The 27,692-nt window shown below is 45.5% G+C and overlaps 1 protein-coding gene across 15 annotated transcripts in view; it reads right to left on the bottom strand.

Moving 5' to 3' along the window:
- Positions 1 to 27,692, bottom strand: part of MBNL2 (muscleblind like splicing regulator 2) — a 154,459-nt gene that overhangs the window by 49,602 nt on the left and 77,165 nt on the right. For all 15 annotated transcript variants that reach the window (XM_059042028.2, XM_067016573.1, XM_067016571.1 and 12 more), the window contains exon 3: positions 5,071 to 5,235. In XM_059042028.2, coding sequence (XP_058898011.1) covers positions 5,071 to 5,235 — 165 coding nt within the window. The remainder of the gene's footprint in view (positions 1 to 5,070; positions 5,236 to 27,692) is intronic.

The following is a 27,692-nucleotide window of genomic DNA, read 5'->3' as shown; positions in this document are numbered from 1 at the left end:
CGGTGTCTTCTTTATCTTCTCAGTACCCGCGAGAACCAAGCGTGGCAGCGAGAACTGCACAGCCTTCAGGTGAAAGCAACTTAGCGTCGAGACTGCTTGGATTTCCCAAGGTCAGCGCCGCCGAGGCAGGGTCAAGGCAAACTACCCAGGACCCCTGGCTCCCAGTCTGGGGCTGTTTCTACTCCTCTGCACTTACTAGATTTCATTGGTAATTTCTTGAAACAGACGAGGGAACGAAAACACGAGTTGCGCTTACGGACATAAGCGTACGGAGTGAGCATTGGCGGGGAGCCGTGTCCCACAGTCGGCCAGGGCCTCCCGCAGGCAGGGGGTTCGGGCTGCTCTGAACAGCTGCCTGGAAAAGTGGGTCTCAGATCCTGGATTCAAATTAAAGTCTCCAGGTGGAGTTGGGGCTGATGTCTGAACTGCTCCCGCGGAAGGCCGCGAGCTAGGGCTGGGGAGAAGCGGCCCTGCGGTTCCTGCAGTGGGGGCTGTTGCCAGGTGGTCTGAGACGAGATCCATTTGGTCCTCCTCATCTCTCAGCACTAACTGCAGTGAGAGAGGCCAGAGGACAAGAGCTGCAGAGAGGCTTCTGGAAGAAAATCATGCCCGAAATGCCTGTCTTGCCGTCTTCGCTCTGGACTTCACCCCACCTGCCTGTGTTTCTCACTCTCCACTCTTCCTTCTCAGTACCTTACAGCAGTAGGTCTGGGTTCAGAGATCACACACTCACACGTGCACACACGCTCTTGGATATTTTGTAGTGGCGAGGAAGGATCGACTATGTGGCCTGAGGTATTTGATGGTTCTAAAATGTAGTCAATTGACTTTTTAAAACAAGAGCGTGAGAGCTCATACATTTAGAAAGCTCTGACTTCAAAGGGTAGGTATTTGGCACTCAGACTGAAAGGCCTGAAACATGGCATCTCTTAAGCCTTCTCCCTTTACTTCTGGAAGCATCTCTGGAGCACAGAACACTCCACACGAGACCTTGCCCCCCTGTCCTACTAAAGGCTACCCACCTGCTGCTTTATGTTGAGTGTACGTGGGAAGCCGTGTGTGGGAGGTGAGGGGTTGGGGGCAGCGTGCTGGGAAGGGAAGGAGGAATTGCTGTTACACTCTGTTAGACATTGGAGAAAGGAAAGCTGCTAGGAGGAAGAAGGTGAATGAGACTTTTGAAATGTAATGAATCTGAGACAGAAGAGGAAAGAATAGTTCACGCGTTTTCATTCATTCAGTACATATTCATTGGTGGTACAGACATGGTGCCAGAACACTGTGTCTACATTTATTGAACTTAAACCCTCGTGGGGAAGGACAAAGAAATAAAATGACTATTCATTTTTATGGATCAGCAGAAATGAGGAGGCCTCACTCTCTAATGACAGAGATTGGTGGTGGGTCGCAGGGGATAGAGTTGGAGCCCTTATGAATAAGATGAAGTTAAAACGTGAAGAGTAGTAGGAAACTTGCAGCCAAAGCAAAGGCCTTGAGGCAAACAAGAGCTCCGTGTGTTCACAGAACTGAAAGTTTGGTTTGGTCTCAGTGGATAAAGGAAGAGTGGCCCGGAATGAGTTGGTGAGCTGGGAAGGGACCTGATCACAGATGGCACTCTAGACAAAGTCCGGGTTACACGTTCAGGCTTTGTCTCCAGTGAAATGGGAAAGCATTGAAGTGTTGAAAGAAAGGGTGTGATATGATGTCTTTATGTGTTTAAAAGAGTCCTCCGGTTGCTGTGTGCAGGATCCATGGGAATAAAGCAAGAGTGGAACTTGAGAGATTAGGAGGAGACAGCTTATAAAGTATTCTGAAATACTTGATGGTGGCTCAGACGAGGGGGCTGGGAGGAGAAGAGGATGGACTTGAAGGCCGGCATTTGCTGATGAACTGGACGTGAGAGAATCTGCTTGGTTTTGGTTTGAAACTGCTGGTTGCACGTACTGAGATGGAAGAGTAGTCGGATAAAAAAATGGGTCTTGACCATGTCAAGTTCCTGTGAGAAATCTGAAGGTGAGTCCAGTAGGAAGCTGGATACCTGAACCTGGGACTCGAGGAGAGGTTTGGACTGGGAACGTGCATTTGGGAGTTCTCAGCCTGTAGATGATTCAGAGCCACAGAAATGGATGAGACCGTGAAGGAGAGGGTAAATGAGAGAGGGATCCAGCACTGGGAACGTCAGTGTATAGCAGCCTCAACATATAATAGAGGAAAAGAATGGTCAATGGAGACAGAGGAGGAAGGAACGATCAGAGAGCGAGGGGTGCTCCGCAAAGGAGAGACTGATTGCATGTTACTAAGAGGTCGAAAGAGTACAGTAAAAGCAGAAGTGCCCATTGGTTTAGCAACATGGAGGTCACTGGTGAGAGATTTCAGTGGAGATGGGAGATAAAGGGAGTGGAAAAAAATATGCATAGCTCTTTAGAGAAGTTTACCTAAGAAGGAAACCTAAAAATGGAGGGGTACTGGCTACTTTATGTCTATCAATTTGTCTTAAGCAATTTCTGCATGTATTAGTTTCCCGTGGCTGCTCTAACAAAGTCCCACAAACCTGGTGGCTTAAACAACATGCATTTATTCTTTCATAGTTCTGGAGGCCGTAAGTCTGAAGTCAGTTTCCCCGGGCCAAAGTCAAGGCTTTGGCAAGATCATAGTCCCTCTGGAAGCTCTAGGGATGGATCCATTCTTTGTCTCTTCCTTTTTCTGGTGGCTGCTGGCATCCCTTGGCTAGTGGCCACATCACTCCAGTCTCTGCCCGCATGGGCACGTTGCCTTTCTCCTCTTCCGTATGTGTGTCAACTGTCCCTCCGCCTCTTTCATAAGGACGCTTGTGATCGCATTTAATCCGGGAGAATTTCCCTATCTCAAAGGGAAATCACATCTGCAAAGACCCTATTTCCTTGGAAGGCGACATTTACATTTCCAGGTACCTTTGAGGGCCATTATTTGGCCTACGACCCTGTATTAGGTCACTGATTCATTCCCGAGACTCTGAAGTTATTTGTTTGTAGAGTTAATGATTTTTAAGTTGATTACATTTTTTTGTTCTAATTTTTCTTGCGATTTAAAAACCTCTATTAAGATACTTAAATGTAATATTCCTTCTTCACAGAGTCATCGTGAGTATTGTCTTCTAATTAATATATGAGACAATACATAAACATAACTTTCAAAGAAAATTCAACTAATAGTTTATAACAGGAATGGAATTTTCTTATTAACATTGCCATTATTGGGTACCAGGGTCAATCCTTACAAATTCTAAGTAAATAAGAAGTGAATGATTAAAACGATAGAATGCACCGTTGCTATGTTGACCTAGGTGGTTCTCAGTTTATTCCCATAGATGTCATTTAATATGTACAATTAAATTATTTTAGCATTTAGGTAATTTAATAAAATAATTTATACGTGTGTATCAATAGAGAGAACCATAAATTATACATGTGAATGGTTTTAAGTAGATCCACTTAAACGCCTGTATTTGCTGTCAGATGTGTTCAGGACTCTACCTGTGTTGTCCTTACCTCTAGGGTAACTCCTACTCATCCTTTAGGATGTACTTCTTTGGGACTTCCTCCAAGCAGCCTTTCCTGCCTCATCCAAAACCATAACTCCCTGGGCCTGAATCTTACGTTGCCTTTTCCTTGAGTCTGTCTACACCCACAAGACTGTAGCTGATTTATCTTGGAGCCCCCTGCACCTGCACTTTTATTTTTTTAAACTCTGGGCAGAGCTGGTTCCTGGCTACTTTGTGCCGCTATTCTTGGGCAGAAACCCGGAGACCAGCAGAATTGCCAACAATCTGCCCAGTTCTCCCCCCTCTTCCTGGACCAACCCCACCTTCCCCATCTCATCTCATGGATGCACAACAAGAAAATGTAACTCCCTGGTAACTACCTACCTCTTTTCATTCAGCAGCTTTCAATGACATAGAATTTTCAAACAATAAAGAATGATTTTTTTTTTTTTTTTTGCGGTACATGGGCCTCTTACTGTTGTGGCCTCTCCCGTCGCGGAGCACAGGCTCCGGACGCGCAGGCTCAGCGGCCATGGCTCATGGGCCCAGCCGCTCCGCAGCACGTGGGATCTTCCCGGACCGGGGCACGAACCCGTGTCCCCTGCATCGGCAGGCGGATTCTCAACCATGGCGCCACCAGGGAAGCCCAAGACTGATTTTTAAACAATCCTCTCTTGTGTATGTACCTTTTTTTCAAAAAAGAGCAAATTTCACTCACTTCACTGGCTTTGTTTTTTAAAAAATTAGCTTGTTTTTGACAAAAAATTTACAAGTGTAAACGAAATTCACTAAAGCCAAAAAATGCACTCATTTCCCTCAGGGCCTCATTCCTAGAGCAATTTCCAGACCTTTAAGGAAGTACTTTCAAACACTGAAATCAGGGAGAAAATATGACACAGTACGTATTCGTAGGCTGAACTCCCTGGGCGTTTAATCCTGTGGGCCTTGCCTCAGCTCCTGCACCCTTTGCAGGCCTCTGAGACGGGAGGCGTGGGTGGCTCAGGCAGCCGTCCTTCAGGCCTCTGCCGGACTCCAGGGGGAGCAGACTGCAGAAAGCGCCCTGGTCAAGATGTCTGAGGTCCAGGCTCAGCTCCACAACCGATTAGCTGCAGGACATTGGGTAAATCCACTAATTTCTGTGGTTTCATTTTCCCCTTCCTTAAAATGATACCGTTGAACAAATAAGCTATCTGTTGCATTGCTAATAATGTTTTAGGCATCAGAATCTCTTCTTTGCATAGATCATCAATTCATACTCTAAATGAGAATGTAGAACCGTTGCCCTTCTAAGATGGTTCAAATGTGGAGGTCACTGGTGAGAAAGAGTTGGAGTGACACAGATTGCCCAGATATTGATTAGAAATTGTCTTTGCCTACAGTTTCTACATGCGTTTTTCCATTTAAATAATCTAAAAAACCCTATTTTCAGCATCTAGTTAGCTTCAAAGCTATTTGCTTTAATGGCAGCCAAAGAGACAAAGTGGGCGGACACCATTTTAGGTCAACGTGGCCTTGCGTGTACCAACGCCCATCATGAGATGCAATGTACTCACCACTGGATGAAGTGGGGTTCCTGGAAACATGAATTGCATCTGCTGGGCAAGCATTGCTGCTGCAGTTTTTTGCTGGATCAAATTGTTCCTCCCGTTAATTTCGAGTTGAGTTTTTAAATGTGTTGGAGGGTGAAGATACTTGCAGTTCTCTCTTGAACAACGGCCCTGGAAGAAAGAGTTTTGGTTTTAGGACTGTCATAAGTAGCTTTCCACTCTGTTGTCAACCATTTCACAATCATTCCTTATATACGAAGGTGTGTATCTGTGTGTGTGCACGTGTGTGCACACGTATGTTGGAACATACAAGGGGTGAATCAGGCATTAGATGATTATCAGCCTTGCTCAGACCTGTTGAACAGAGAAGCTTCCTGAAATGTTGTTGTTTTTAGCGGATTCTAACTCTGACAAAAGACCCTAAGGAAACGTGACTGCTGAGAGTAAAGTCGGACCCTTCTAGGCAGCGTAGAAGGCCGTCAGAGGAGCATATTTACAGTGACTCATCAAAAGGAAGCTTTGAACTTGCTAAACGTTGGTTTGTGCTGGAGTGAATGACAAGATGTGAATAATCAGGCGCCACATTTGTGCCGCGGGGAAAGTAATCAGAAGGTCTTGAAATGTGTGCTCCAGGGTGGCTGAAGACACCCCTGAATCAGATGATTGAAGAAGAGGCGGTGGTAGAATAGGAGCGGACATTTCTTACTAACTGATGCACAGGTGAAATTTCCAGGCATGAACTCACCTGCAACGGAGCAGTTTGCTATATAATACATGAAAGCTGCAGCCCGTGTCCCTGCCCCAATCCCGTGACAGCTGTATAAAATTAAACGTCACAATATGAGGTAGTGAAGAGTGTTTACAGCTAAAGTAGCATTGGGATGTTAAAGTGGGCAAAGTGAAAAAAAAAAATTAATTAGGTGACAGGTGTGCCTTAAACCAGTCTTGAAGAGTAATCACAAATGGTAGTGTTTATACTGAATTCCCAAGTTTTCAAAACTACCAATTGAGAGAATCATGGTGATGTGCGAATTATGCAATTTCTGGAGAAAGAATAATGAACTGTGTTAACCAGTACAGGGATTGTCATTCCCTAAAGAATTAGTCTTATTTGCAACCAAGGAAAGAGAATATGGGTTTGTTTACCAAATATAAAAGTAATTTTAAAAAGCAAGCTGGGTGGATCTGGGCAAACAAATTTGTTTATAGTCATCCTAATTCTAAACATCTGGAGCTCACACGCTGCCCCCTGCTCATTTCAGCTGCACTTGTGGTGGCGTAGGCTCCTTCCCGAATGTCAGCCTCCTACACTGCCGCGGAGAAGGGCAGACAGGGGTCCTGGGCTCAGCCTGGTGCTCTGCGCTCATCAACCCGCGTTAGCAGCATGAGAGGCTGTGCCGCCCTCTGTAGGGAGGACACAGAAGCGGGCACCGGGGACCCCAGAAGGAATCGGTCACGTTTCTGCTAAAGTTACTCTGTAACAACGGGCAAGGTCAGCATGTCTCCTTAGGCTCAAGTTCATATTGTCGATGTTTCATTCAGCATCCTAAGGGAGGAAACAGACATCTTGGGTCAAGTGCTGGAAGGGCCACTGTTAAAATACTGGCAAACTGGACCCACAATTTAAAATGATCCGCTTTGTTGTACACCTGAAACCAACACAACATTTTTTAATCAACTGTACTCCAATACGAAATAAAAAGTTAAAAAAAAAATAATCCAAGTCAAAGCAGTCTAGAAATCTCTTTCTCTCTCCATCTACTTCTGTCTGCAGATTTTTAAGGTTAAGTTTTAATCCTAACTTTACTTTGCTCATTGTTTTGTGATGTCCTAGGCTCCCTCCAGCCCTACCCACCTGCTTCAGGCATGTCTTATTTTACTTCTCTTTCTGTCCTCCCTTGACAATTGCCCGAGTCTCTGGATTTTCTAAAATAAAATCTCCAAGAAAGCGTTCGAATTGGGCCAGGTCCTAGAGCACAGGAGTGTGACCGGTCTCTGGATTGGCTGCCTTAGGTCAGGTGTCCAAATACATTCTTATCATCTGTTGTGGGAGGTGGTCATGGGGCGTGGCTACTGCCTATTATCAGGGGTGGAGGAGAGTTGAAGAGAGTGACATTTCTTGTATAGATGATAAGTCTCCCCAGGCTTCTCTCTGACAAGCTCAATTCAAACTCTCTTCAAACACCGTCAGTTCCCTTGGAAGATGACACCCAGAGAGGCTCATGTATACAGGGTACACGTATGGGCCGCCTATGTGTACAAATGTACAAAGGGCCTCGTGCGGGGATCTGGGAAAGCAGAGTTCCATAGAATGGGGTTGGAATTTGTGAAACATCGACGCTTCTACCAGTTTGGCTATTATATTTTGCTCGTTCATAGAATTGTCAATTTGAGCATTAGCCTTCTAATGTAATGCTTTGTAGCTTCAGGTAAAAATTTCGATTAGCCTAGAAAAATATATTTTTTTTTTCGTCAGTGCTGTCTTCTCTTGACACAACTGGGACTCTTAAGGAACTACATAAACTATTTTCAGCCAATGGAACATGGTTTACAACATCGAATTCGTAACTTGTTGATGGAACCTTCTTTTCCATGAGAATTAATACCATTTCCTACTGTTCTTACTTACACACTTGGAGTGAGGTATATTATTGCTTACCCATGTACCAGACAATTGATACATGGTTATCTCATTTGCTCCTTATAACAGCTGTAATGATCCCTATTTTACAAAACAGCAAATGTACTCAGAAAGATCAAGAAACTTTACAAAGGTTATATAATTGGTAGGTGGTAGGGCTGGATTTTATTTTATTTATTTATTTTTTTTATTTTTATTTTTATTTATTTATTATTTTTTTTTTTTTTGCGGTATGCGGGCCTCTCACTGTTGTGGCCTCTCGCGTTGCGGAGCACAGGCTCCGGACGCGCAGGCTCAGCGGCCACGGCTCACGGGCTTAGTTACTCCGCGGCATGTGGGATCTTCCCGGACCAGGGCACGAACCCGTGTCTCCTGCATCGGCAGGCGGATTCTCAACCACTGCGCCACCAGGGAAGCCCCAGGGCTGGATTTTAAATCTAGGTTTATCTGACTCAATTACCTCACTGTACTAACCTATTTATTAGCAACAGTTAAAATCCAGGGAGGATAAAAATCTAGCATCCTCCTTCATAGAATAATAGGCTACTGAACACAATTTAAAATAGAATAGAATATATATGAGGATTTGGGAGTGGACAAAGATCATTTGCCGGGGTCTGGCTGTCGGAAGGGGGTCAGAGGATGGTTAGGCTCACAGGCTCTGGAGGCACATGACTCTGAGCACATAAGTTGGCTCTGCTTTTTCCTACCTTTGTAACTTGGAGCAAATTACTTGAATTTCTTGTATATTGGTGTTTTCATCTCTACAGTGAAGATGATTATTGTGTTTTCCTCTAAAGGCTGTTGTAGGATTAGATGAGCTAATACAGGCACAAGGTGTAGAGAACGCCTGGCATGTAGTAAGTACTGGGGAAGTGTTGTCAGCGTTACCAAAGAAAGAAAAGATATTTGTGTGTCATTTTCTTTACAGTAAATGCAGGATTACAGATTTAGTTATGTTTTTTTTTTTTTTTTTTTTTTTTTTTTTTTTTTTTTGCGATACGCGGGCCTCTCACTGCTGTGGCCTCTCCCGTTGCGGAGCACAGGCTCCGGACGCGCAGGCTCAGCGGCCATGGCTCACGGGCCCAGCCGCTCCGCGGCATGTGGGATCTTCCCGGACCGGGGCACGAACCCGTGTCCCCTGCATCGGCAGGCGGATTCTCAACCACTGCGCCACCAGGGAAGCCCTTTAGTTATGTTTTGATTGGCTTTTTGTTTCTCCTCTAGAGTAGCTTCTCATTTCAAAACATGATAAAAGCAATCAGTACTTAATTATACTTATTCCAATATCTTATATTTACAATTATTTTCAAGTCTACAGGATATTTCTGCAAGTATCCATGTTTGAGGAGAGAGCCCTGGAACACGGTGCAGTCTAGCATCAATATTTTGAAAGGTGTTGCAGCGCAGATGTATGGGGCATACAAATTCAAAGCCTGGGAAACTCGAGGCAGCAGAATTTTAGTAAGGGATACTACAGGACTCTAAAATCCTAAAGGAAAAGTTACTGTCAAAATAAAACTATCTGACACAGTAAACAATTGGTAAGGAAGTCTTTGTTAAGGCGTAAGATCTGTCAGGATACACACCATTGCACAAAAACTGTTGATTATCAAAGCAAGTTGTCATAACCCGACGGGAGAGGGCAGTGAGCAGAAATGTAAAGCATCTTTGTATATCATTGTGAAACAAAACAGAAGTGTCCAAAATAGCGTCTCCCAATTTTAGTCCAAGAAATGAAGATGAAAATGTCTTGGGAAAGTCTTCCTGTGGCTGCTAGGATTGTTTTTTTATTTTTTAATTTTTTTTATTTTAACTCTTCCTTCCTTGGTTAAACACTGTTTCCGAGAGATAAGAGAGGTGGGGTCCAGCCCCTGGAGAAGGGGACTGGCACAGGTTCTGTGGGATGGAGTGGGAGGGCACCATTCCAGAGTCTTTGTGAAGAATCTTCTAGAACTGGAAAATGGGAGCCCTGGAGAAGTCCAGGCAGATGGTCCCACACCAGGGTCTAATGTGGAGGTTGCAGCCCTCAGGGGCCCCACCCACCCCGGGTGGGATGCAGCAGGTTCAGAAATGACAGGTGGTCTGGATCACACTCACCATTGTTCTGGGTCTATTTCCAGGCTAGGGTCTCATTCCTTCCTTCATTCAACAAATATTTATTGAGACCTTGCTGTGTACCAGGTCTTGTGCTAAGTGCTAGTTAACTAAAGGTGAGTAAACACAAGAGCTGCTGCCTCCCTGCCTGAAGCCTGCAATCAGGTGGTGAAGAAGGATATTAGCCAGACAGTGACATAGATAAATGTATAATTACAAACTATGGTCCCTGTTCTGGAGGAGAAGGCCGAGAGAGAATGGTGGGAGAGGGTCAGAATTGAGACTGGTGGCAAAGGAGGGCTCTGAAGAAGTGACATATTTAAACTGAGACCTGAAGGATGAGAAGGAACTTGGCAAGGGAGTGAGTGAGGGCTAAAGTGTGTGTGTGTGTGTGTGTGTGTGTGTGTATTTGTGTATTGAGGGGGAGAATACAAAATGAGGACAAAAGGAAGAGGACGTGCTAGGAGAATGTACCATCTGGGGGCCTTCTTGAAGTTTCTCAAGGCTGGAATACAGAACGGGGTGTGGGTTGCGGTGGGGGGATGATAAGAGATAAAATGGGAAGAAGTAGCCTAGAACCAGATACCAAAGAACTCTGGGAGTCAAGTTGAGGGCTATGAACTTCATCGCCACGGAAAGTTTTGAAGCAGGAGAAGAGCAAGATCAGATTTATGTTTTACGCTACGTATAAAATCTTACCCTGGTGATTAGATTTTGTATCTCTAACGTTGTTATGGTTTGCACTGTTTGGAATCCGCTTATTTAAAAACAATAACAGAATTCTGATGTCGTTTACATAGGATTTGGGCACTTCATTCTGCTTTCCAAAGTAATCTCTACTCCAGGAAAATTTAGTTTAGGGAGGATGGTTAGAAGCAAGTAAGAATTTCAAGCTGAATTAAGTTTATTAAAATAAGCGACCATGAAAGATTCTAATGCAGAATACCCATGTTGATGCTTAACAGGATGAGGAAAGATGCTGAATAACTGTCACATGTACTTGTCAGAACAACAGATCGTAGCTATCGGAATTACATGGTCGTTACATTGCACGACATGGGAGAGAATAAATGCAGCTCTGGCTAAGAAAAAAATTCAAAATCAGGTTGGTGTGAGAAAGGAAAAGCATAATTGGAAAATGAGGTTTTCCAATTGGTTATTTTAATGGACTCTTTTTTTTTAAATTTTTTTTTTTTTTTTTTTTTTTTTTTTTTGCCGTACGCGGGCCTCTCACTGTTGTGGCCTCTCCCGTTGCAGAGCGCAGGCTCCGGACGCGCAGGCTCAGCGGCCATGGCTCACGGGCCCAGCGGATCCCCTCCCGGACCGGGACACGAACCCGTGTCCCCTGCATCAGCAGGCGGACTCTCCACCACTGCGCCACCAGGGGAAGCCCCCAATTGGTTATTTTAAAACCAGGAATTTTTAGAGTCTTTTCCTAGTATGCTCCTAACTGAAAAAGTCCATTAAAATATGGAAGCAAAAAAGAAAACAGATGAATTAGGAGATTATTAAAGGGATCAACAATAGGAGTCTGGCCCCTAGGAGTAGCTAACAGACAACTATATCCCATTAGTTTTCCATGGGAAAAGCGATGGATTTTATATGAACTGCAATTGAGACTGACAATAGGCCCCTGCTGTACGACTCGGGGACGATGTAAATTGTTTCTTAGTGTGGGCCGTGCCATTGATCAGCAGACTCTACAAAGGCCCTTTTGGGAGATAATTCCAGTTGAGGCCCAGGGCCACAGTCTGATCCACTAATTCCTCCTCTTCCCGTTGGGTCTTGGCTGCTCACTGCTTTCAGCATGTGATGGTGTTTTCAAGGGAGCAGGCCTGGCTGTGGAGTGGAGAATCTGACTCTAAGATTGGGGGCAAATGGTCTGCGTTCCCAAAGCGGCCTGCTGGGATGCTCCGAGTCCAGGAGCCTGCTTGGGAGGTCCGTGGAGGCCACCGAAGAACCTCTCAGATTCCCTCGCGTTCCGCACGCGTGAAACCAACCTAGCGAAATCCTGATGTGCTGGAGTCACATTCCTGAAGCCTGTTCCATCTTGGAACCTTTCCTGGAGAAGCGGTTTAAACCAGTGGTAAAGGGAACAGTCTCTAGAACTGGACTACTTGGGCTCAAAATCCAGCTCTGCTGTTCTTGCCATGGGACCTTGTGGCCTCCAGTTGCCACATCTGTAAAATGGGTGTAACAATAGTTCCCCCCTCATAGGCTTTGGTAAGGATTAAGATTTAATGCATATACAGTGTTTGAACAGTCCCTGGCACATAGTAAGCCCTCTATTAGTTTTTATTATTATCCTCCTCCTCTTCCTCATCATTATTACTATTACCAACACCCTCTCCGCAGAGTAGATAAAAATACACGGTATTAAAAACAACCTCCCTGGGACTTCCCTGGTGGCGCAGTGGTTAAGAATCCACCTGGCAATGCAGGGGACACGGGTTCAATCCCTGTTCCGGGAAGATCCCATATGCTGTGGAGCAGCTAAGCCCATGCACCACAACTACTGAGCCTGCACTCTAGAGCCTGTGCGCTGCAACTACTGAGCCCACGTGCTGCAACTACCGAAGCCCGCACGCCTAGAGCCCACACTCCGCAACAAGATAAGCCACCGCAATGAGAAGCCTGCACGCTGCAACAAAGAGTAGACCCCGCTCACCACAGCTAGCGAAAGCCCGCGCGCAGCAATGAAGACCCAATACAGCCAAAAACCAAGCGAATAAATAAATAAAAATAAAAACAACCTTCCTGAGAACTAGTTCAGTTTCTGTATCACGGTGCTTCTCTCTGGCCTGTCCACCAAGCTCTTGAACACGATTCTTGTTCTCACAATCAGCACCAGCCTTGGCCATTTCTCTCTTCAGAAGAACCTCAGATCTGGTTTTCTTTGATATCTGTCCTGCTGAAACTTGCCAGGCCTGATTAACATGGCATGACTAATCCAGAGTTCAAAGCAGCTGTGCATTATAGTGGGAAAATCCTGGAATTCGGGTTGTGGCTTCATCCCTAAATGGTTAGATTAACTTTTGCAGATAATGTATAACAGCCTGTGCCTCAATTTTCTTATCTGTCAAATGGGGGTGATCATGTTCTCATAGCTCAGCTCTTTCTGATGTTTGTCAGAGCTCGAGAGACAACCACAGTTGCTCTGAAAAAAATAATAATTTGCTATACGTTGTCAATTCTACATCTACCTCCCCCTTGAATGTTCCTAATCTAGTAAAAGGAGAAAGCCACATAAACCAACAGTTACAGTGAAGGGTGACACCTGGGAGGTATGTTGGCAACAGTCCCAATATGTTAGGAGAATCGTGAACAGTCTATGTGATGGGGGGGCATGAAGTGCATCAGCAGATGTGGCAAATTAAGTCAAAATCGATTAAGCCTAGGAGGAGTTCTTAAGTACCTACAGTGGAAAGTTCAGTCAAATAGGCCACTGCTTTGGTCCCTGTTCAGCAGATGTTTTCTAAGTGACGAAACTGACCGGGGTGGGGGGATCAGATGCTCACAGCGTCAGTTTCCCTAGTCTCAAAATCTCTCAAGGTTTTTGAAAGTGGGAAAAAAAAACAACAACCCAGAGGCCTTGGTTTGAGCAGGTGAGGTGCAGCCGTCTTCCCCAAGGCTGGCGCTTTTCCCTTCCTTCCAGGGAGCTGCGAATGCTCCTGAGTGTGACCTCTCTAGGTCCGCCTTTAGGGCGGACCTGTTATCCCCGGAGAGGCTGGAAGACCTTGAGGCCATCACCAGTGCTCTAGGAGCAGATCTGTGCCTCATTTATAGTCATACCAATGTAACTGCCCTATTCCTTCAAGCGCTACTGTGCTCTTAAGACCTAATCTGTGACCGTTTAAACAGAAGAAACATAAAAATGAATGAATGGGGAGGAGAGGCAAAGAGGGTGAATTGTTTGCAGTTCGCCGTTTCAAAGCACGTTTCCATTTTTTTAAATGGATTTGGCTGCCTGAGAAGTTTAATGATTCAATCAATTAATTTATTAACATTAAGACTCAAGTTTATTTTTTTATATATGCTTCAAAATGTACTGAGCCTGTCTCCTTCCCTCGATTCTCCAATTACGTGAAGAATTCTTTTTCACCGTTTTCCTCTGTGACTTCTTTTCTCTGTCCTTGAGCCTGGGCAGTTGAAGTGTCTCAGACTACTGTGTCTTATGATTGGAAAGAGCTGTCTGTCAGTTTGATCGAGGCGCCAAGCCCTGTCTTTACTGGCAAGGATTATCCATCTTGTTAACTTTCTACGTTAACTGAAAATGTGCCAGTTAAGAGAAATCAGTGAGACCAAAAATAGTCCCTCCATTCTCCAGAGATTTAAGGAAACTGATTTCCAAGCCTCAGATGCTTCATTTGAAAATGATTTTATTTAGCTAAAAGATTCGTATCTTCTGAGTCACAGAGGAACACTGGGTAGTGTGGATGGTGATAGTGTACTGACACAACACAGAACCAGTCTAGCTGCTGTCTGACTTCAGAGTGTCTAGTTTCCTGACATCACGCTCATCCGTGTGTGCGTGGCTATGGCCGTGGGTGAAACAGAAGCTCTGTGCAATATTAATCTCACAGCATTAGGATGTTGCCTGTGTGGGGAGGGCAGGCCTTTCTGGTCTATGTCTTACACTTCTCAGTACAGGGACCCTCACACAATGGGCACCCAGTGCATGTTATCAGACGACTGTCCCCCTTTCTCTCCCCCAGCAAATTGCGTGACGAGCCCTGTGATATTCAATGGGCAGTCAAAACACAGAGTGAGCAATGCCTCAACAAGGGGAAATTCAAGGCGCTTTGTGAGCACATTGTAGGGAACTCCGCCTAGCTTAGGGGCCAGGGATGACTCTAGTGGAAGAGGCACATATCACGTTCAGACTAAGACCTTTATCAGATTATCTAGTTAGATATATGCGGAGGGAGGTGGGTAGGGAGTAAGGGTTGGCGATTTGGAAAATTAAAACGAGCCAGACTAATTCACGACCACTCTGGGGGGGCGGTCAAGTTCCCGAAGCCTTATAAAGGCCTTCACACGGCACCTGAGACAAAGCAAATGCTTAGGAAGTATTGGCTACTGTTTTTTTTTTTTTTTTTTTTATCATCAGCTGATCAGTATGATTAGAAGCTGGTCATTTTCCAAATAAGTGAAATCTAGCCAAAGACACAAACTTTATTTTACACTTTCTGTTTTTGTACAGTCTCTTTCAGCCTGATTTGAAAACCACGTGGTCAATCACCTACCCCCCCACCTCATAGGGAACTTCCTGGAATTCGGATACTGGCAGACAATCCGCCTTAAAGGCTGATATTTAGTGGGTATTTATACCTCGTTTCCACTTAGAAAATAGCCACAGTCCCAAGCCTGTGGAGTGTCAGGTGTTTTCCCCTCTTCTCTGGTCACTCTAGCCCCTTCCCCCAGATCCTACCACCTCTCCCTCCTGGATCCCAGGGATCAAAGAGTTAAATCTGGCACAGCAAGAGGGGGCCTCCCTGACCCAGCTCTGGGGCATTCTGACTGGTCACTGCCCTGGGAGGTATTTATATTAAAATATTTTGCATATCACACCTCATTATAAATATACTTGTGACAAGGCCAGAGTGCCCTGGTTGTTGGTGTCAAGTTGGGTAAGGTTTCCAGGAGGAGGTGGGAGAAGGGGTGGGTGAGGTATGGATGGGGCATTGGGAAGGGGTGGGCAGGAAGGGGAGTAAGATGGGGAAAAAAGACCAGGAAAACAGGGCCAATCAGGTGAAGAAGCACTGGAAGGAGGTGGAAGGGTAGAGTGTCCTTTTCAGGGTGCATTCAGTTTTAGTAACAAAGAAAAGTACATTCCTCTCGGGCTGGTGTGTATTACTTGCTGCCTTGAGACTGACCTGCAAACTGAGCAGCTGCAGGAGGAAGCTGCACTTGATTCAAGAAACACAGCCTGTGCAAAAGCTTTTAACTTTCATTAGGTCCCATTTGTTTATTTTTGTTTTTATTTCCATTTCTCTAGGAGGTGGGTCAAAAAGGATCTTGCTGTGATTTATGTCATAGAGTGTCCTGCCTATGTTTTCCTCTAAGAGTTTGATAGTTTCTGGCGTCACATTTAGGTCTTTAATCCATTTTGAGCTTATTTTCGTGTATGGTGTTAGGGAGTATTCTAATCTCATACTTTTACATGTGCCTGTCCAGTTTTCCCAGCACCACTTATTGAAGAGGCTGTCTTTTCTCCACTGTATATTCTTGCCTCCTTTATCAAAGATAAGGTGACCATATGTGCATGGGTTTATCTCTGGGCTTTCTGTCCTGTTCCATTGATCTATATTTCTGTTTTTGTGCCAGTACCATACTGTCTTGATTACTATAGCTTTGTAGTATAGTCTGAAGTCAGGGAGCCTGATTCCTCCAGCTCCATTTTTGGTTCTCAAGATTGCTTTGGCTATTTGGGATCTTTTGTGTTTCCATACAAATTGTGAAATTTTTTGTTCTAGTTCTGTGAAAAATGCCAGTGGTAGTTTGATAGGGATTGCATTGGAAGAAACTAGGGGTAAGACGGGAATAAAGACACAGACCTACTAGAGAATGGACTTGAGGATATGGGGAGGGGGAAGGGTAAGCTGTGACAAAGTGAGAGAGTGGCATGGACATATATACGTTACGAAACATAAAATAGATAGCTAGTGGAAAGCAGCCTCATGGCACAGGGAGATCAGCTCGGTGGTTTGTGACCACCTAGAGGGGTGGGATAGGGAGGGTGGGAGGGAGGGAGACGCAAGAGGGAAGAGATATGGGAACATGTGTATATGTATAACTGATTCACTTTGTTATAAAGCAGAAACTAACACACTTACAATAAGCAATTATACTCCAATAAAGATGTTTAAAAAATAAATAAATAAAATTCCTTGCATCACAGAATAAAGAAAAAAAGAAAGAAAGAAACACAGCCTGGGGAGGTACGGGCGGCGTGGCCCCTGCGTCACCGCAGGGCCAGTTCTCTGCACCGCTTAGGGGAGGATCAGCTGAGCCGCATTACAGAGCAGAGGTGAGGGCTTTAGTGTCTGTCTCCTGAGGGCAGAAGCTGTGGGCCTCCATTCCTTTATTAATTCAGCAAACATTGGGGAGCATCTGCTCGAGGCCAGAAACTGGGGTGGAATTGCGCACAGGGTACTGAGATGTGATCTTACCCTCAATAAAAATAGCAAAGGCTTATATAATAGTGCACATATCATGTACCAGGAGTTTCTAAGTGCTTTTGGTACATCACACTCTAATCTTCAATACAAGTGCTTAACAGAGGAACTGTTAATATTCTCATTTTATGGGATAAAAGGTAGGCACAGAGAGGGGAAGTGACTTCCCAGAGTCACACAAGTAGTCAGTGGCAGAGCTGGGCATCTGACCCAGGCCGGATGGCAGCCTGTGCTGTTGACCCTCTGAAGAGCCATTTTTAAGAAACTGAAAATCCAGTGCAACGTTCCTATGACACCTTAAAAAGCATTCTTCGCATATAATATCTTATTACAGCTTCACAACATTCTTGTAATATATTACTCCAATTTAAAGGTAAGGAAAATGAAGCTCCGAGAGATCTGAAGATACTTTCCAAGGCCAAGTTGCCAAAGTCGACCAGGCTGAATTCTGGTCAATTTACTCAAAAATGTGCCCTCCTTTGCCCCTTGCTGTCAGGTGGGGGAAGCTGCAGGGTAACATACAAAAGATTTGCTCAGAGCAGAGTGGACCCCTTGCATAATAATGAACATTAGGGAGGTGACACGGGACGATTGTGTTGTGGGTTGAATTGTGTCTTCCTGGAGAGATGTGTTGATGTCTTATGCCCCAGTTCTTGGAATGTAACCTTATTTGGAGATAGGGTCTTTTTATAGAGGTAATTAGGTTAAAATAAGGTCATCTAGGTGGGCTTTAATCCAACGTAACTGGTGTCCTTATAAAAAGGGAAAATTCAGACACAAGGACAGACGATGTGAAGAGACACAGGAAAAAGATGGCTATCTCTAAGCCAAGGAACGTCTGCAGCTGCCAGAAGCTGGGAGAAAGGCCTGGAACAGTTCCTTCCCTAGACTTTTAGAAGAAGCATGGCCCTGCTGACACCTTGGTTTCAGACTTTGAGCTTCCAAAACTGTGAGAGAATAAACTCCTGTTGTTCTAAGCCACCTGGTTTGTGGTACTTGTTACAGCAGCCTTGGAAACAAGTACAATCACTTATAAGAAATGCTAGATGATGTATTTTTTTTTCATGAGATTGGAGGCTACAACCAGCAAAACACTATGCTACCTTCTGACACAAAGATTTGGTTCCGCGAATGGGTATTCTAGTTCTTTTCGCGAACTCAAGTAACAAGATCCCCTTGTCTTATCAAAAACAAACTACAACAACTCCCAAATCCTTAACAAGTACAATGATTTTCTGCAAATGAAATTTTGTCAGCTTAAACACTATTAGACTTTTCACATGGTAGATCTAATAGGAGAGATTTATTTTAGTAAAAGACAAAATGTTTCACTAAAGAACTTATTAGTAATGCATAAAGACCTACTGAGTCTCTGGAGATCCCATTTTCAAAGAGAAATGTTGGGATAATTTTTATGTCCTGATTACAGAGAAAGACTCGATGAAGATTGTCCTTGATATTAATTTTTTATGGAGGAGCCAGGTGGGGGAAGGGGGAGGAATCGCTCAGTCAAGCAGGAGGGAAGTCAAAGAAAGTGTGTAAATTTGGCCAGCATTTTGAAGTTGCTTTTAAAAAGGCTGATATGCGTTTCTGGGAAGTGAGGCCACCTTCACAGGTACTTGGACACACCAAGCGACGACGTTAGAGGACGGGGTGCAAGGACGAAGGCTGCCGAGTTCAGCCCAGGTCTGCCCTACTCCCACCCTTCTGACCCTCTCACCTAGTCATCCTCTCCCAGGCTCCCAGGACAAATCCTAAACTGAGGCTGGCTGTTTGCCTCCAGCTGATACCAAGTCGGGCCCCCTGTTTTGATGGCTAGACGACCGCTCTGTGCTGCGTCCCAACTTTCTGCTTTCCTCTTCACCTTGTCTGCCTAGTGGGTGTCCCAGTGGGTACCACAGGGTTTCTCTCTTCACTTCCAAGTTCAGGGGCTGAGAAACTGCCTCACTCCAGGCTCCCTCCTCGGGTCAGAGCTCTGCTTGGCCTCTGCATCCAGAAAACCCTGCCCACGGGCTGGGCCCTGTGACCCACTGGGGGAGAGCTGCTACCCACCTGCAGACGCACCAAGGGTCATCTACCTGGATTTGTCCTCTCTGTCACCCACCCTCAGCTGACACTCTGCTTATTTTTCTCAGACTTGCTGCTGCTGAATATTTCTCCGGGATGCATCTAGGAGGGTGGACACACAGTCAGCGGCTCAGTCAGCATCTCTTTGGTCCAGGGGGCAGAACTAGCTCCAGACTCTGCAGCCCCTCTGGTCAGACTCAGCCAGACACTGAGATATGACATTACTCCCTTTCCCTCTTAGGACTGTTTGTGGAAGAAGTGCTGTCCCTCAGCAAAACCCGATGTTTCCCATTAGTGGCTACAGGTTGGACACTGAAGCGCCTCATAGCCCAGCAACTGCTGGTCAAATTTATTTATAAACGGAATCAGTCCATTATTAGAGAGTCCAGTGTTTTTTGTTGTTGTTATTTTTTAAGAGAATTACATATATGGTAATAATACTTGGTAACATTGGTTGAGTACCAATAAATACTGATATGATTATTATTATTGACTACTTCTTATTAAATACATACGAGGCACTGTGCTAAGTGTTTCACCTGCACTGTCTCAGTCAAACCTATCAGAAGGGGAGGTGCTATGAATATCTCCATTTGATACATGAGAGAACTGAGACCTGGCTAGATTAACCACCTTGTCCCAGGTCATACAAGGAGCAAAAGGCAGAACCAGGATTTCCACAAGGTTCCCCCTGAGCCACTGCTCTTAGTCCCTGTGCTTCTTTCACATGTTCATATACTTATACAAGTGACATTTACTGAATACTTATGATGTGCCAAGTATGGTGCTAAGAGCTTTACAGGAATGACCTTGTTAGTGTTCATTATAAGCCTCTAGGGTATAACTCTTATTTTAATCCCCACTTTGCAAAAGTGGAAACCAAGGCTCAGAGAGGTTAAGTAACCTTCCCAAGGCCACACAGCAAGTCAGGGGAAGATCCAAGATTTGAACCGATCCGACCTGGCTCAGCCAAAACTGCCATGCTCCGAGAATATAAATTATTAATTCCAACGACATGCCTGGTACTGTGCTAGGCCCAAGTGGATACAAAGATGAAAAATAAATTGTTCCTAACTTTAAGAAACTCTAGATACATAGATCTACAACGCATATACACATGAATGGAAGAAAGGGGAGAAACCATAGTGACGAGTAATATTTGAGTTTAACATTAGCTGAAAGGATCCATGTAGTGTTTCATAAATCAGGCATTCTTACAAATCCAATTAAAGTGATTGAGTACATTTAATAAATATGGTTGAATTTTAACACGTCGAGCTAGTAATTGAGGGGAACGACCAAAGTAGACCCCTGCCAGCACATCTGCAGGTCTTAGGGCAAAATGAGGCACCACTAACAGCCCTAGCGACGACCCTGTCTGAGGAGAGCACAAGATTTCAGAATCTGCAAGTGACGCCCCCGGATATCAGGGAGACAAATGGACCGTGCACATGTCAGACCACAGCTCGAGACCAATGCGTGTACGTTTTAGGCACACGTCTGTGCTTTGCTTATTGAAAGGGCCTAAAGCCCCGGATGAGGGCAGTTCCCCAGGAAGAGTCGGCGGAGGTCGGGACACTCTGCGCCTTCCTGGATGACCCCAGCGTGGAACGTCGGCCTGGTCCGGCCGAGTCGAGCAGGGCAGAGTTGCCACTTTGTGGGATCCGCTGGGAGTGCATGCAGTTCTGAGCTGTTTTTATAGGACTGGTATTTTGTTCGTTTTTATGTACTCAGTTTCACCTGGTCTCTTCTGCGATCCTAAGGACGGGGGAGCTGGGCGAGGCACACGGCCCAGGGACTCTCGCGGGACCACCCGGGATTGAACCTGTGGCTGGTGCCCCGTCCCTTCACAAAGCCCCACGTCTCCCTAGCGGAGTCACCTGGCCCTGGACGCACATCCACTCCATCTCCCGCTTTGCCCTCCCTTCCCATCCCACCGTCTCCGTCAAGCAAGGGATGCATCGGATGTGGCCCCGCCGCTGACGCGAGACCCCTCCCCGACCTCCCTTCCTGCGGCGCCCTGCCCTTCGCTCACTTGGCCAACGCTTGTCTACTGTGTGCCAGGAAGCGCTCTAGGAACGGAGGCCGTATCAGTAACACAACTCACAGATACCCTGTCTTCATGGAACTCAGCTTCTACTTAGGGCAGACAGGCAAGGAGCAGTACGTAGCATAAAAGCGAGGAAGTCGCAGGGTTGAATGTGTCAGGTTCTATGGGGCAAGAAAGGGTGAGATAAGTAGGATCAGGACGATTGCAGGGTGTTGGATTTGCCCTGTTCAATTCAGTAGGCAGGGCCAGCCTTCCTGAGAAGGTAATTTTGGAGCAAAGACTTGAAGGAGGTAGACAGCTGGGCCTGGCCTGGCTGAGGAAGCTCATTTCAGGTGCAGAGAACAACTGGTGCAAATGGCCCAAGAAGGAAGTGTACCTGGAGTGTCTGAAGCGAATGCACCCGGAGGGGTACCAGGAGGCCAGAGGCCCTGGGCACCCAGAGGCGGGGCAGAGTTGCAAAGGAGGTCAGAGATGCAACAGGGTCATGTTGGGCCCTGTAGGCCACTTTAAGGCCTATTGTTTACTTTGAAGGAAATGGGGGTTTTGAGCGGAGGGGTGACAGGAGCTGACTGCCCTTTTAGAAGGGTTGCCCTGGCCGCTGTGTCGAGGAGAGACAGCGGGGGCCAGAGGCACGGTGAGGCCAGTTATGCTGCATGGTCACCCGGGGGAGGGACTGTGATGCTTTAGACCAGGCTGGTGGCAAAGGAGGTGGTGAGAAGTGGTGGCTTCTGGTGATATTTTGAAAGTAGATCCAACAGGATTTCCTGACATGCTGGATATAGAGTGTGGAAGAGATGAGGGTAGGGTTCTGGAGATGACCTACCGGGAAGGTGGAATTGATGTCATCTGAGGCGCAGAAAGGCCTGGGTCAAGCCAGTACTGGGGAAATCGGAGGAGCTGTGTTTTTGGACATACTGAGTTTGAGATGCTTATAGCATATCGAAGTAGGCATGTCAAGGAGGCAACTGGATATAGGAATCTCAAGTTCAAGAGAGAGGTGTGGGGTGGAGATGTACATTTGGAAGGCCTGGGCATCTGAAACCTATTGACAGCCATGAACACACCTCCTCAGTTACGGCCCCGGGTGCATGATTCTCCCTCTGAGAACCTCATGGAACGCCATTCCTTCCTCAATCGCATCCAGATGTCCTTATCTGTGAGCAAGGCCTCCCATGTTGTCACAGAGCGAGCCTCCTTTCCAGTCTCACCCCTGCTGCTCTCCCTTCTTGCAGCCTAGAGCCACATCCAGCGGGAGCTGGGACCCCCGAGTCCCCATTGCCTCCCTGGGCTCCTGCGTGACTTTGCTGAAGCCGTGTCCACTCCTTTCTGTTCTTTCCTTTTTCACATTGTTCAAATTCCACTTCCCCTCCAAGGCCCAGTTTTACTGACCTCCCTCCACGTGAATCACTCTCCAGCCTCTTTCCTTTTGTGCGTTTTTGCCTGCCCTGGGCTCTTTCAGCAGCCTGCACCGCTGGGCGGTACATCACACCATATGCCCGTTCTTAACATCAGGATTCTTGGGACCCAATGTCAGGTCTTATTGTAAGTTTCTCCTGAGCATAAGTGCTCCCATTTGCCTCAGAATAGCCAAAATGTAGAGCACAGTGCCCGGCAGAGGCGGAGCTTGTACATCAACGTTTGCTTAACGAATGAACCTTGGGGAGACATAGATTTTTGCAAGACAAGACCCTTGTATACCTTGAGGGATGAGATCTAGGGGACAAACAAGTATAACTTGAAGATGATTTTCACTGATTTAGAGGCCACTTCGTCCCACTTAAGGATTCTTAAATAGTACAAATACATACTGGAATCTAATAAAAGCGTATAGAGTAGGCTTTTTTTTTTTTTTTCCACAAGGACAAAAATACTATTGCAAGTTAGTTTAAAAATGACTGAATGTGTTTCCTAAAATGAAAAGACCAACAAGTATGTGAATTCTTACTTTTACCAATAACACAAACAACTACAAATTAATAGAAATGATTTACATATATAAAAATTTCACAAAGCCTTGCTCTATGTCAGACATTTTACATACGTTGACCCTGATTCTCACCACAACCCTGGAATTTTGTATCCTTAGCTTCCTGTTACATTTTGAGCGAATTGAGAGAAGTAACTCACCTACGTTACATGGCTTGTCGGTGGTCACAGAGCTAGTAGGTGGTAGAGTCAGGATTCTAACTTAACTGTCTTGAAAGCCAAGGGCAAAATTCCTTGCGTCCTGTCATCTGACCTCCTCCCCTCCACCTAGAAGCCCTCAGACCTACAGTTTCTGACCTCAGGGTCCAAGCTGCTGATTGTCTTAGTAGAGGAAAAATATCATGGCATGATGCTTCCAATAATCACGTTCTTAGACAGAATTCACTACCATTTCCAGACATTCATTCACTCAATGCATATTTCATGAGCACCTCCCTCCTCTGTGTCAGCCACCGTTCTCAGCAAGGGAGAGAGAATAATGAGAAAAACAGGCAAAAGTTCCTACCCTCAATGGAGCTTCCATTTAATGAGGGAAGACAGACACTGAACAAGAGCAATAAGTAAAATCTATAGTGAGTGTGACGGGGATAAGGTCTCTGCAGAAAAAGAAACCTAAGTGAGGTAGGAAGTGCGTGGCTGGGGGACTTGGCGGGTTTTTGTTAGAGTGACTGCAGGAGGTCTCAGCGAGAAGCTGCCAGCTGAGACCTGACGGAGGCAGGGGAACAAGCCTGGTAGATTCTGCTAAGAGGAGACAGGAAGTTCAATGGTCCGGAGGCGGGAGTGTGCCTAGAATATTCTAGAATAGCAACCAGGGCAACGCGGCTGGAGCAGCGTTTGTAATGGCAGTGACTAAGATGGGAGACGTGAGGAGGGTGAAGTGACCGGGCTCGTCAGAAGGACTCTGGCTTTTACTCTGATTGAGGTGCACAATCAATGGTGGGGTAACGCACTGGGCGATACTACCAGAGGTTTCCACGTTCTTCACATATTTTCAGAATGTATTAGCGACTTTAATAAATGATGAGAAAGTGCATTAGGTCCGCCTTCCAATCCCTAAGTGTTGCTGATCTCATGCAGAGCTCCATACAGCACTGCCCTTGTGACCGGGAGCAAGGCAGGGAGAGCACAGAAGGCTTAAATACAAGAGGTCCAGATATGGGGCGGGTGGAGAGGGGGGACCTATCTCCAGCCCCCAGACCTGTCACACTCTCTTCCTTGAAAGGAAATGGGTGGCCGTCCCCGCAGCCTCCAGCTCAGCCCTAACAGCCAAACTGCTGGGAACGGATCAGGCCGTCTTCACTCCCGGTTCTTGGAGCTGAGCTGCGGGGGTAAAGCCATCCATCAGCAGCCTGCAGACGCACCTCTCAGAACAGTAAGGGGAGGAAGGTCTTTATGACAGAGCCTGGAGCACTCCTGGTCAAACTGCAGCCAACCCATTTTACACCTGACAATATAAAGTAATCCTCAAATCTTATTTCCCCAGTTTCACCCTACAGTTCAACACGATTTTGTATTCTGACTTTGAGGAGTATCTCACAAAGAGAATATTGGCTGATGAGAACATGAGTTTCTCCTGCTCTGCCCTCTGTGAAGGTGCTGGGCCGAACAGCGCTTGGTGAGAGGGCAGGAGGTCGGCTAGATGAGTGAAAAAGAAGGAAAGCAGAGAAAACCACTGAAAATTTGCCTCAGAATAATCCAATTGACGGCTCAGTTTCTATTTTCAGGATTTAAAGTGAACACATTGGACCTTCCTTTAGCCTGGAAAATGTTAGGATGCTAAGAGCCATTGGACCTTTAAAACTTAGACTGCACCGCTGGGAGCCTCCATTTTCAAGTTCAGGGTCCTGAGGTATTGGGGAATTTACTTCTTTTTGGCATATATACATGCAATTCCTTCTAAGAATTTTCTGGAACTACCTTTACTCTGAAATTATCAGCACTTCCCTGTATAGAGCATTGCTGCGCCAGCGGAGGGGGAACACGGATGCGTATGCCACCAAACACTGCTTGTAAACCGTGTAAATGTACGTATTACAGTCTCCAAGGTTATAAAATGATGTTGTCACCAATAAAATACAGATTGAAACACACAACAGTTAATTGAATTCACAGTAACTTTAAAAATTTTTTTAATTAATTAATTTTTAAATTTTTTTTTTTTTTTTTTTACTTTTTGGCCACACCCTGTGGAATGTGGGATCTTAGTTCCTAGACCAGGGATCGAACCACTGCCCCCTGCATTGGAAACACGGCATCTTAACCACTGGACTGCTAGGCAAGTCTCCTAAACTTTTTACTTTATACTGGAGTAGAGTTGATTACCAATGTTGTATTAATTTCAGCTTTACGGCAAAGTGATTCAATTATACATGTATATGTATCTATTCTTTTTCAAATTCTTTTCCGATTTAGGTTGTTACATAATATTGAGCAGAGTTCCCTGTGCTATCCCTGTTATCCATTTTAAATATACTAAAGTCCGCGTGCCTAGAGCCCGTGCTCTGCAACAAGAGAAGCCACCGCAATGAGAAACCCGCTCACCGCAACGAGGAGTAGCCCCCGCTCGCCGCAACTAGAGAAAGCCCGCGCGCAGCAACGAAGACCCAATGCAGCCAAACAAAACAAAACAAAACAAAACAAAACAAAAACCCCATGAAATTAGAAAAAGAACCTTGAAAAGAGAGCTAAAGTGGGAGAAGTGCTGCAAGTACAAGAGAAACTTACCTCTTTTTTCTCACATGAGGGTGTTGTACTTCATCAGATGCTTTTTTTTTTGCGTCAGTTCACGTGATGCATTTTTTCCCCCTTCATTCTGTTAATGTGGTCTCTTACATTGATTGTTTCTTCTATGTGTGGAAGGGCTTTGCCAAAGGCTGGACCACTCTGTGACACGTGCACCTACGCTTCTCTTCTATGAATCAATTTTTCAAGTTATTGCCTAGGATGGCTCATTTCTAGATTGTCCTCACGTGCCATAGGGATTTAAAAATTAAAAACTTTTCAATCTTTCAACTCAACACTAAGAGCTAGTTCTCGGTCCTAATTAGTTGGTTCCATTTGAATTAGTACAGGGTAGAAGCTCTTATCCTCTCTTCAGGGAGATAACAAGATCAAGATCGGCACAGAGAGGAACGATCTGTAACGACCGATGGGGAGGTTATGCGGCTGGAGGACCGTCGGTGCCTCGCAGCTCACGGGAAGGGGCTTCACCAAGATGTGCGGGCCTAGGAAGGCACCATGTGGGCGAAGGACGGATGGATCCCAACCTGTCACTACCCGCCTAATAGCATCTCAGCACTGCCTTAATTCCGCCAGCTTTTCGGGAACCTCGGAAGCAAACAAGGAGAGCTTCTGAGTGACCACCGACATGCACACGGTTAAACACGAGTCACTTCTAAGACACAAAAAGCCATTTCAAGAAACTGATCAACAGCTTTCTGCAAGTAATGCAAGCTGAGTTTGCTGTTCTTGCATTTCTGAAAACGTTTCCTTTCCTTTGAACTAAAAAATAAAATCCCATAAAGAATAGCTGGAAAGCAAAGCTTCGGTATGTGAGCTGGCTTGTTGTCTTACATTTAATTGTAAAACGTTATGAAAAATTTGGCAAGTACGGGCGATAGGAATCACTCGTAAGGGCACCATGATATCACAAGCATTACTGTTTGAGGACTCCCTTTTGATGTTTTCCCTATTTTTATATAGTTATAATCTTGCCGGCCAAGTCGTGTCATATCCCGATTATGCTCACTGAGCCTATCGTCAGCGTGTTTTTTCCTCTCTGCCGGTGGGGAGTTTCATTTACGAGGCCTGCTTGATAGCACCCTGAAAGGAGGCAGCACGCTGAACATAACTACTTCTCTCCTTTTGATTACACTTTCGCACTTTCATAAATCATTTTGTCACCGGCATTTGCACATGCAGAGTCATCCTCCCCGCCCTGTTTTCCTTCCTTCAGATTAAGTGGAATTATTGGATTAAAGAGGATGGAGTTTTGCATGGCTTAATATATCTTGAATCAGCGTCTTTTTAAGTGAAATCTTATCTGAGCACTCAGCGTATCTAGATGTTTTTCTCAAGAACTAATCATGTTACACTGATTTTTATCAGACAATGAGCATATGTTTTTCTTTTTGCCTCAACTGCCAGGAAACTCGGAGCTAAAGTTCAGATGCAATAATGAGTTCATCTCAGGTGACCTGTAACAGTTTCCTTTGGATTGATGTTCTACTTTGTCGTCCCTTTGAAAAACAGTGCTGCTGAATTCTTAAAGTTCCCTCAGGTTCCTTTTAGAAACAGGCGTGGTTATAAAGCTCACTCACGTACGCACGCAAACACACACACAAACGTGCCTTTATTATAAGTACCTGAACACAAAACTTCCTTATGTAATTAGCATCAGAAAATCCAAATGCTTGGAACTGGAATCTGTGAGATGATCTAGTGCAATCCCCTCCTTTTACAGTAGAGACACTGGGCTAAGAGAGAGAACATGACCCCGGTCTGGGATCACAGAACTCCCTGCAGCTAGAGCCAGGGTCAATGAGAAGCCAGGCCTTTTCATGCCCAGTCTGAGCCCTGAACAAAGCGCGAGGAACTGCCTGTTGATTGG

This window comes from Kogia breviceps, chromosome 16, assembly GCF_026419965.1.
Source record: "Kogia breviceps isolate mKogBre1 chromosome 16, mKogBre1 haplotype 1, whole genome shotgun sequence".
NCBI lineage: Eukaryota > Metazoa > Chordata > Mammalia > Artiodactyla > Physeteridae > Kogia > Kogia breviceps.
Note: the sequence above shows the minus strand (reverse complement) of the source record. Positions and strands in the feature narration are given on the sequence as shown.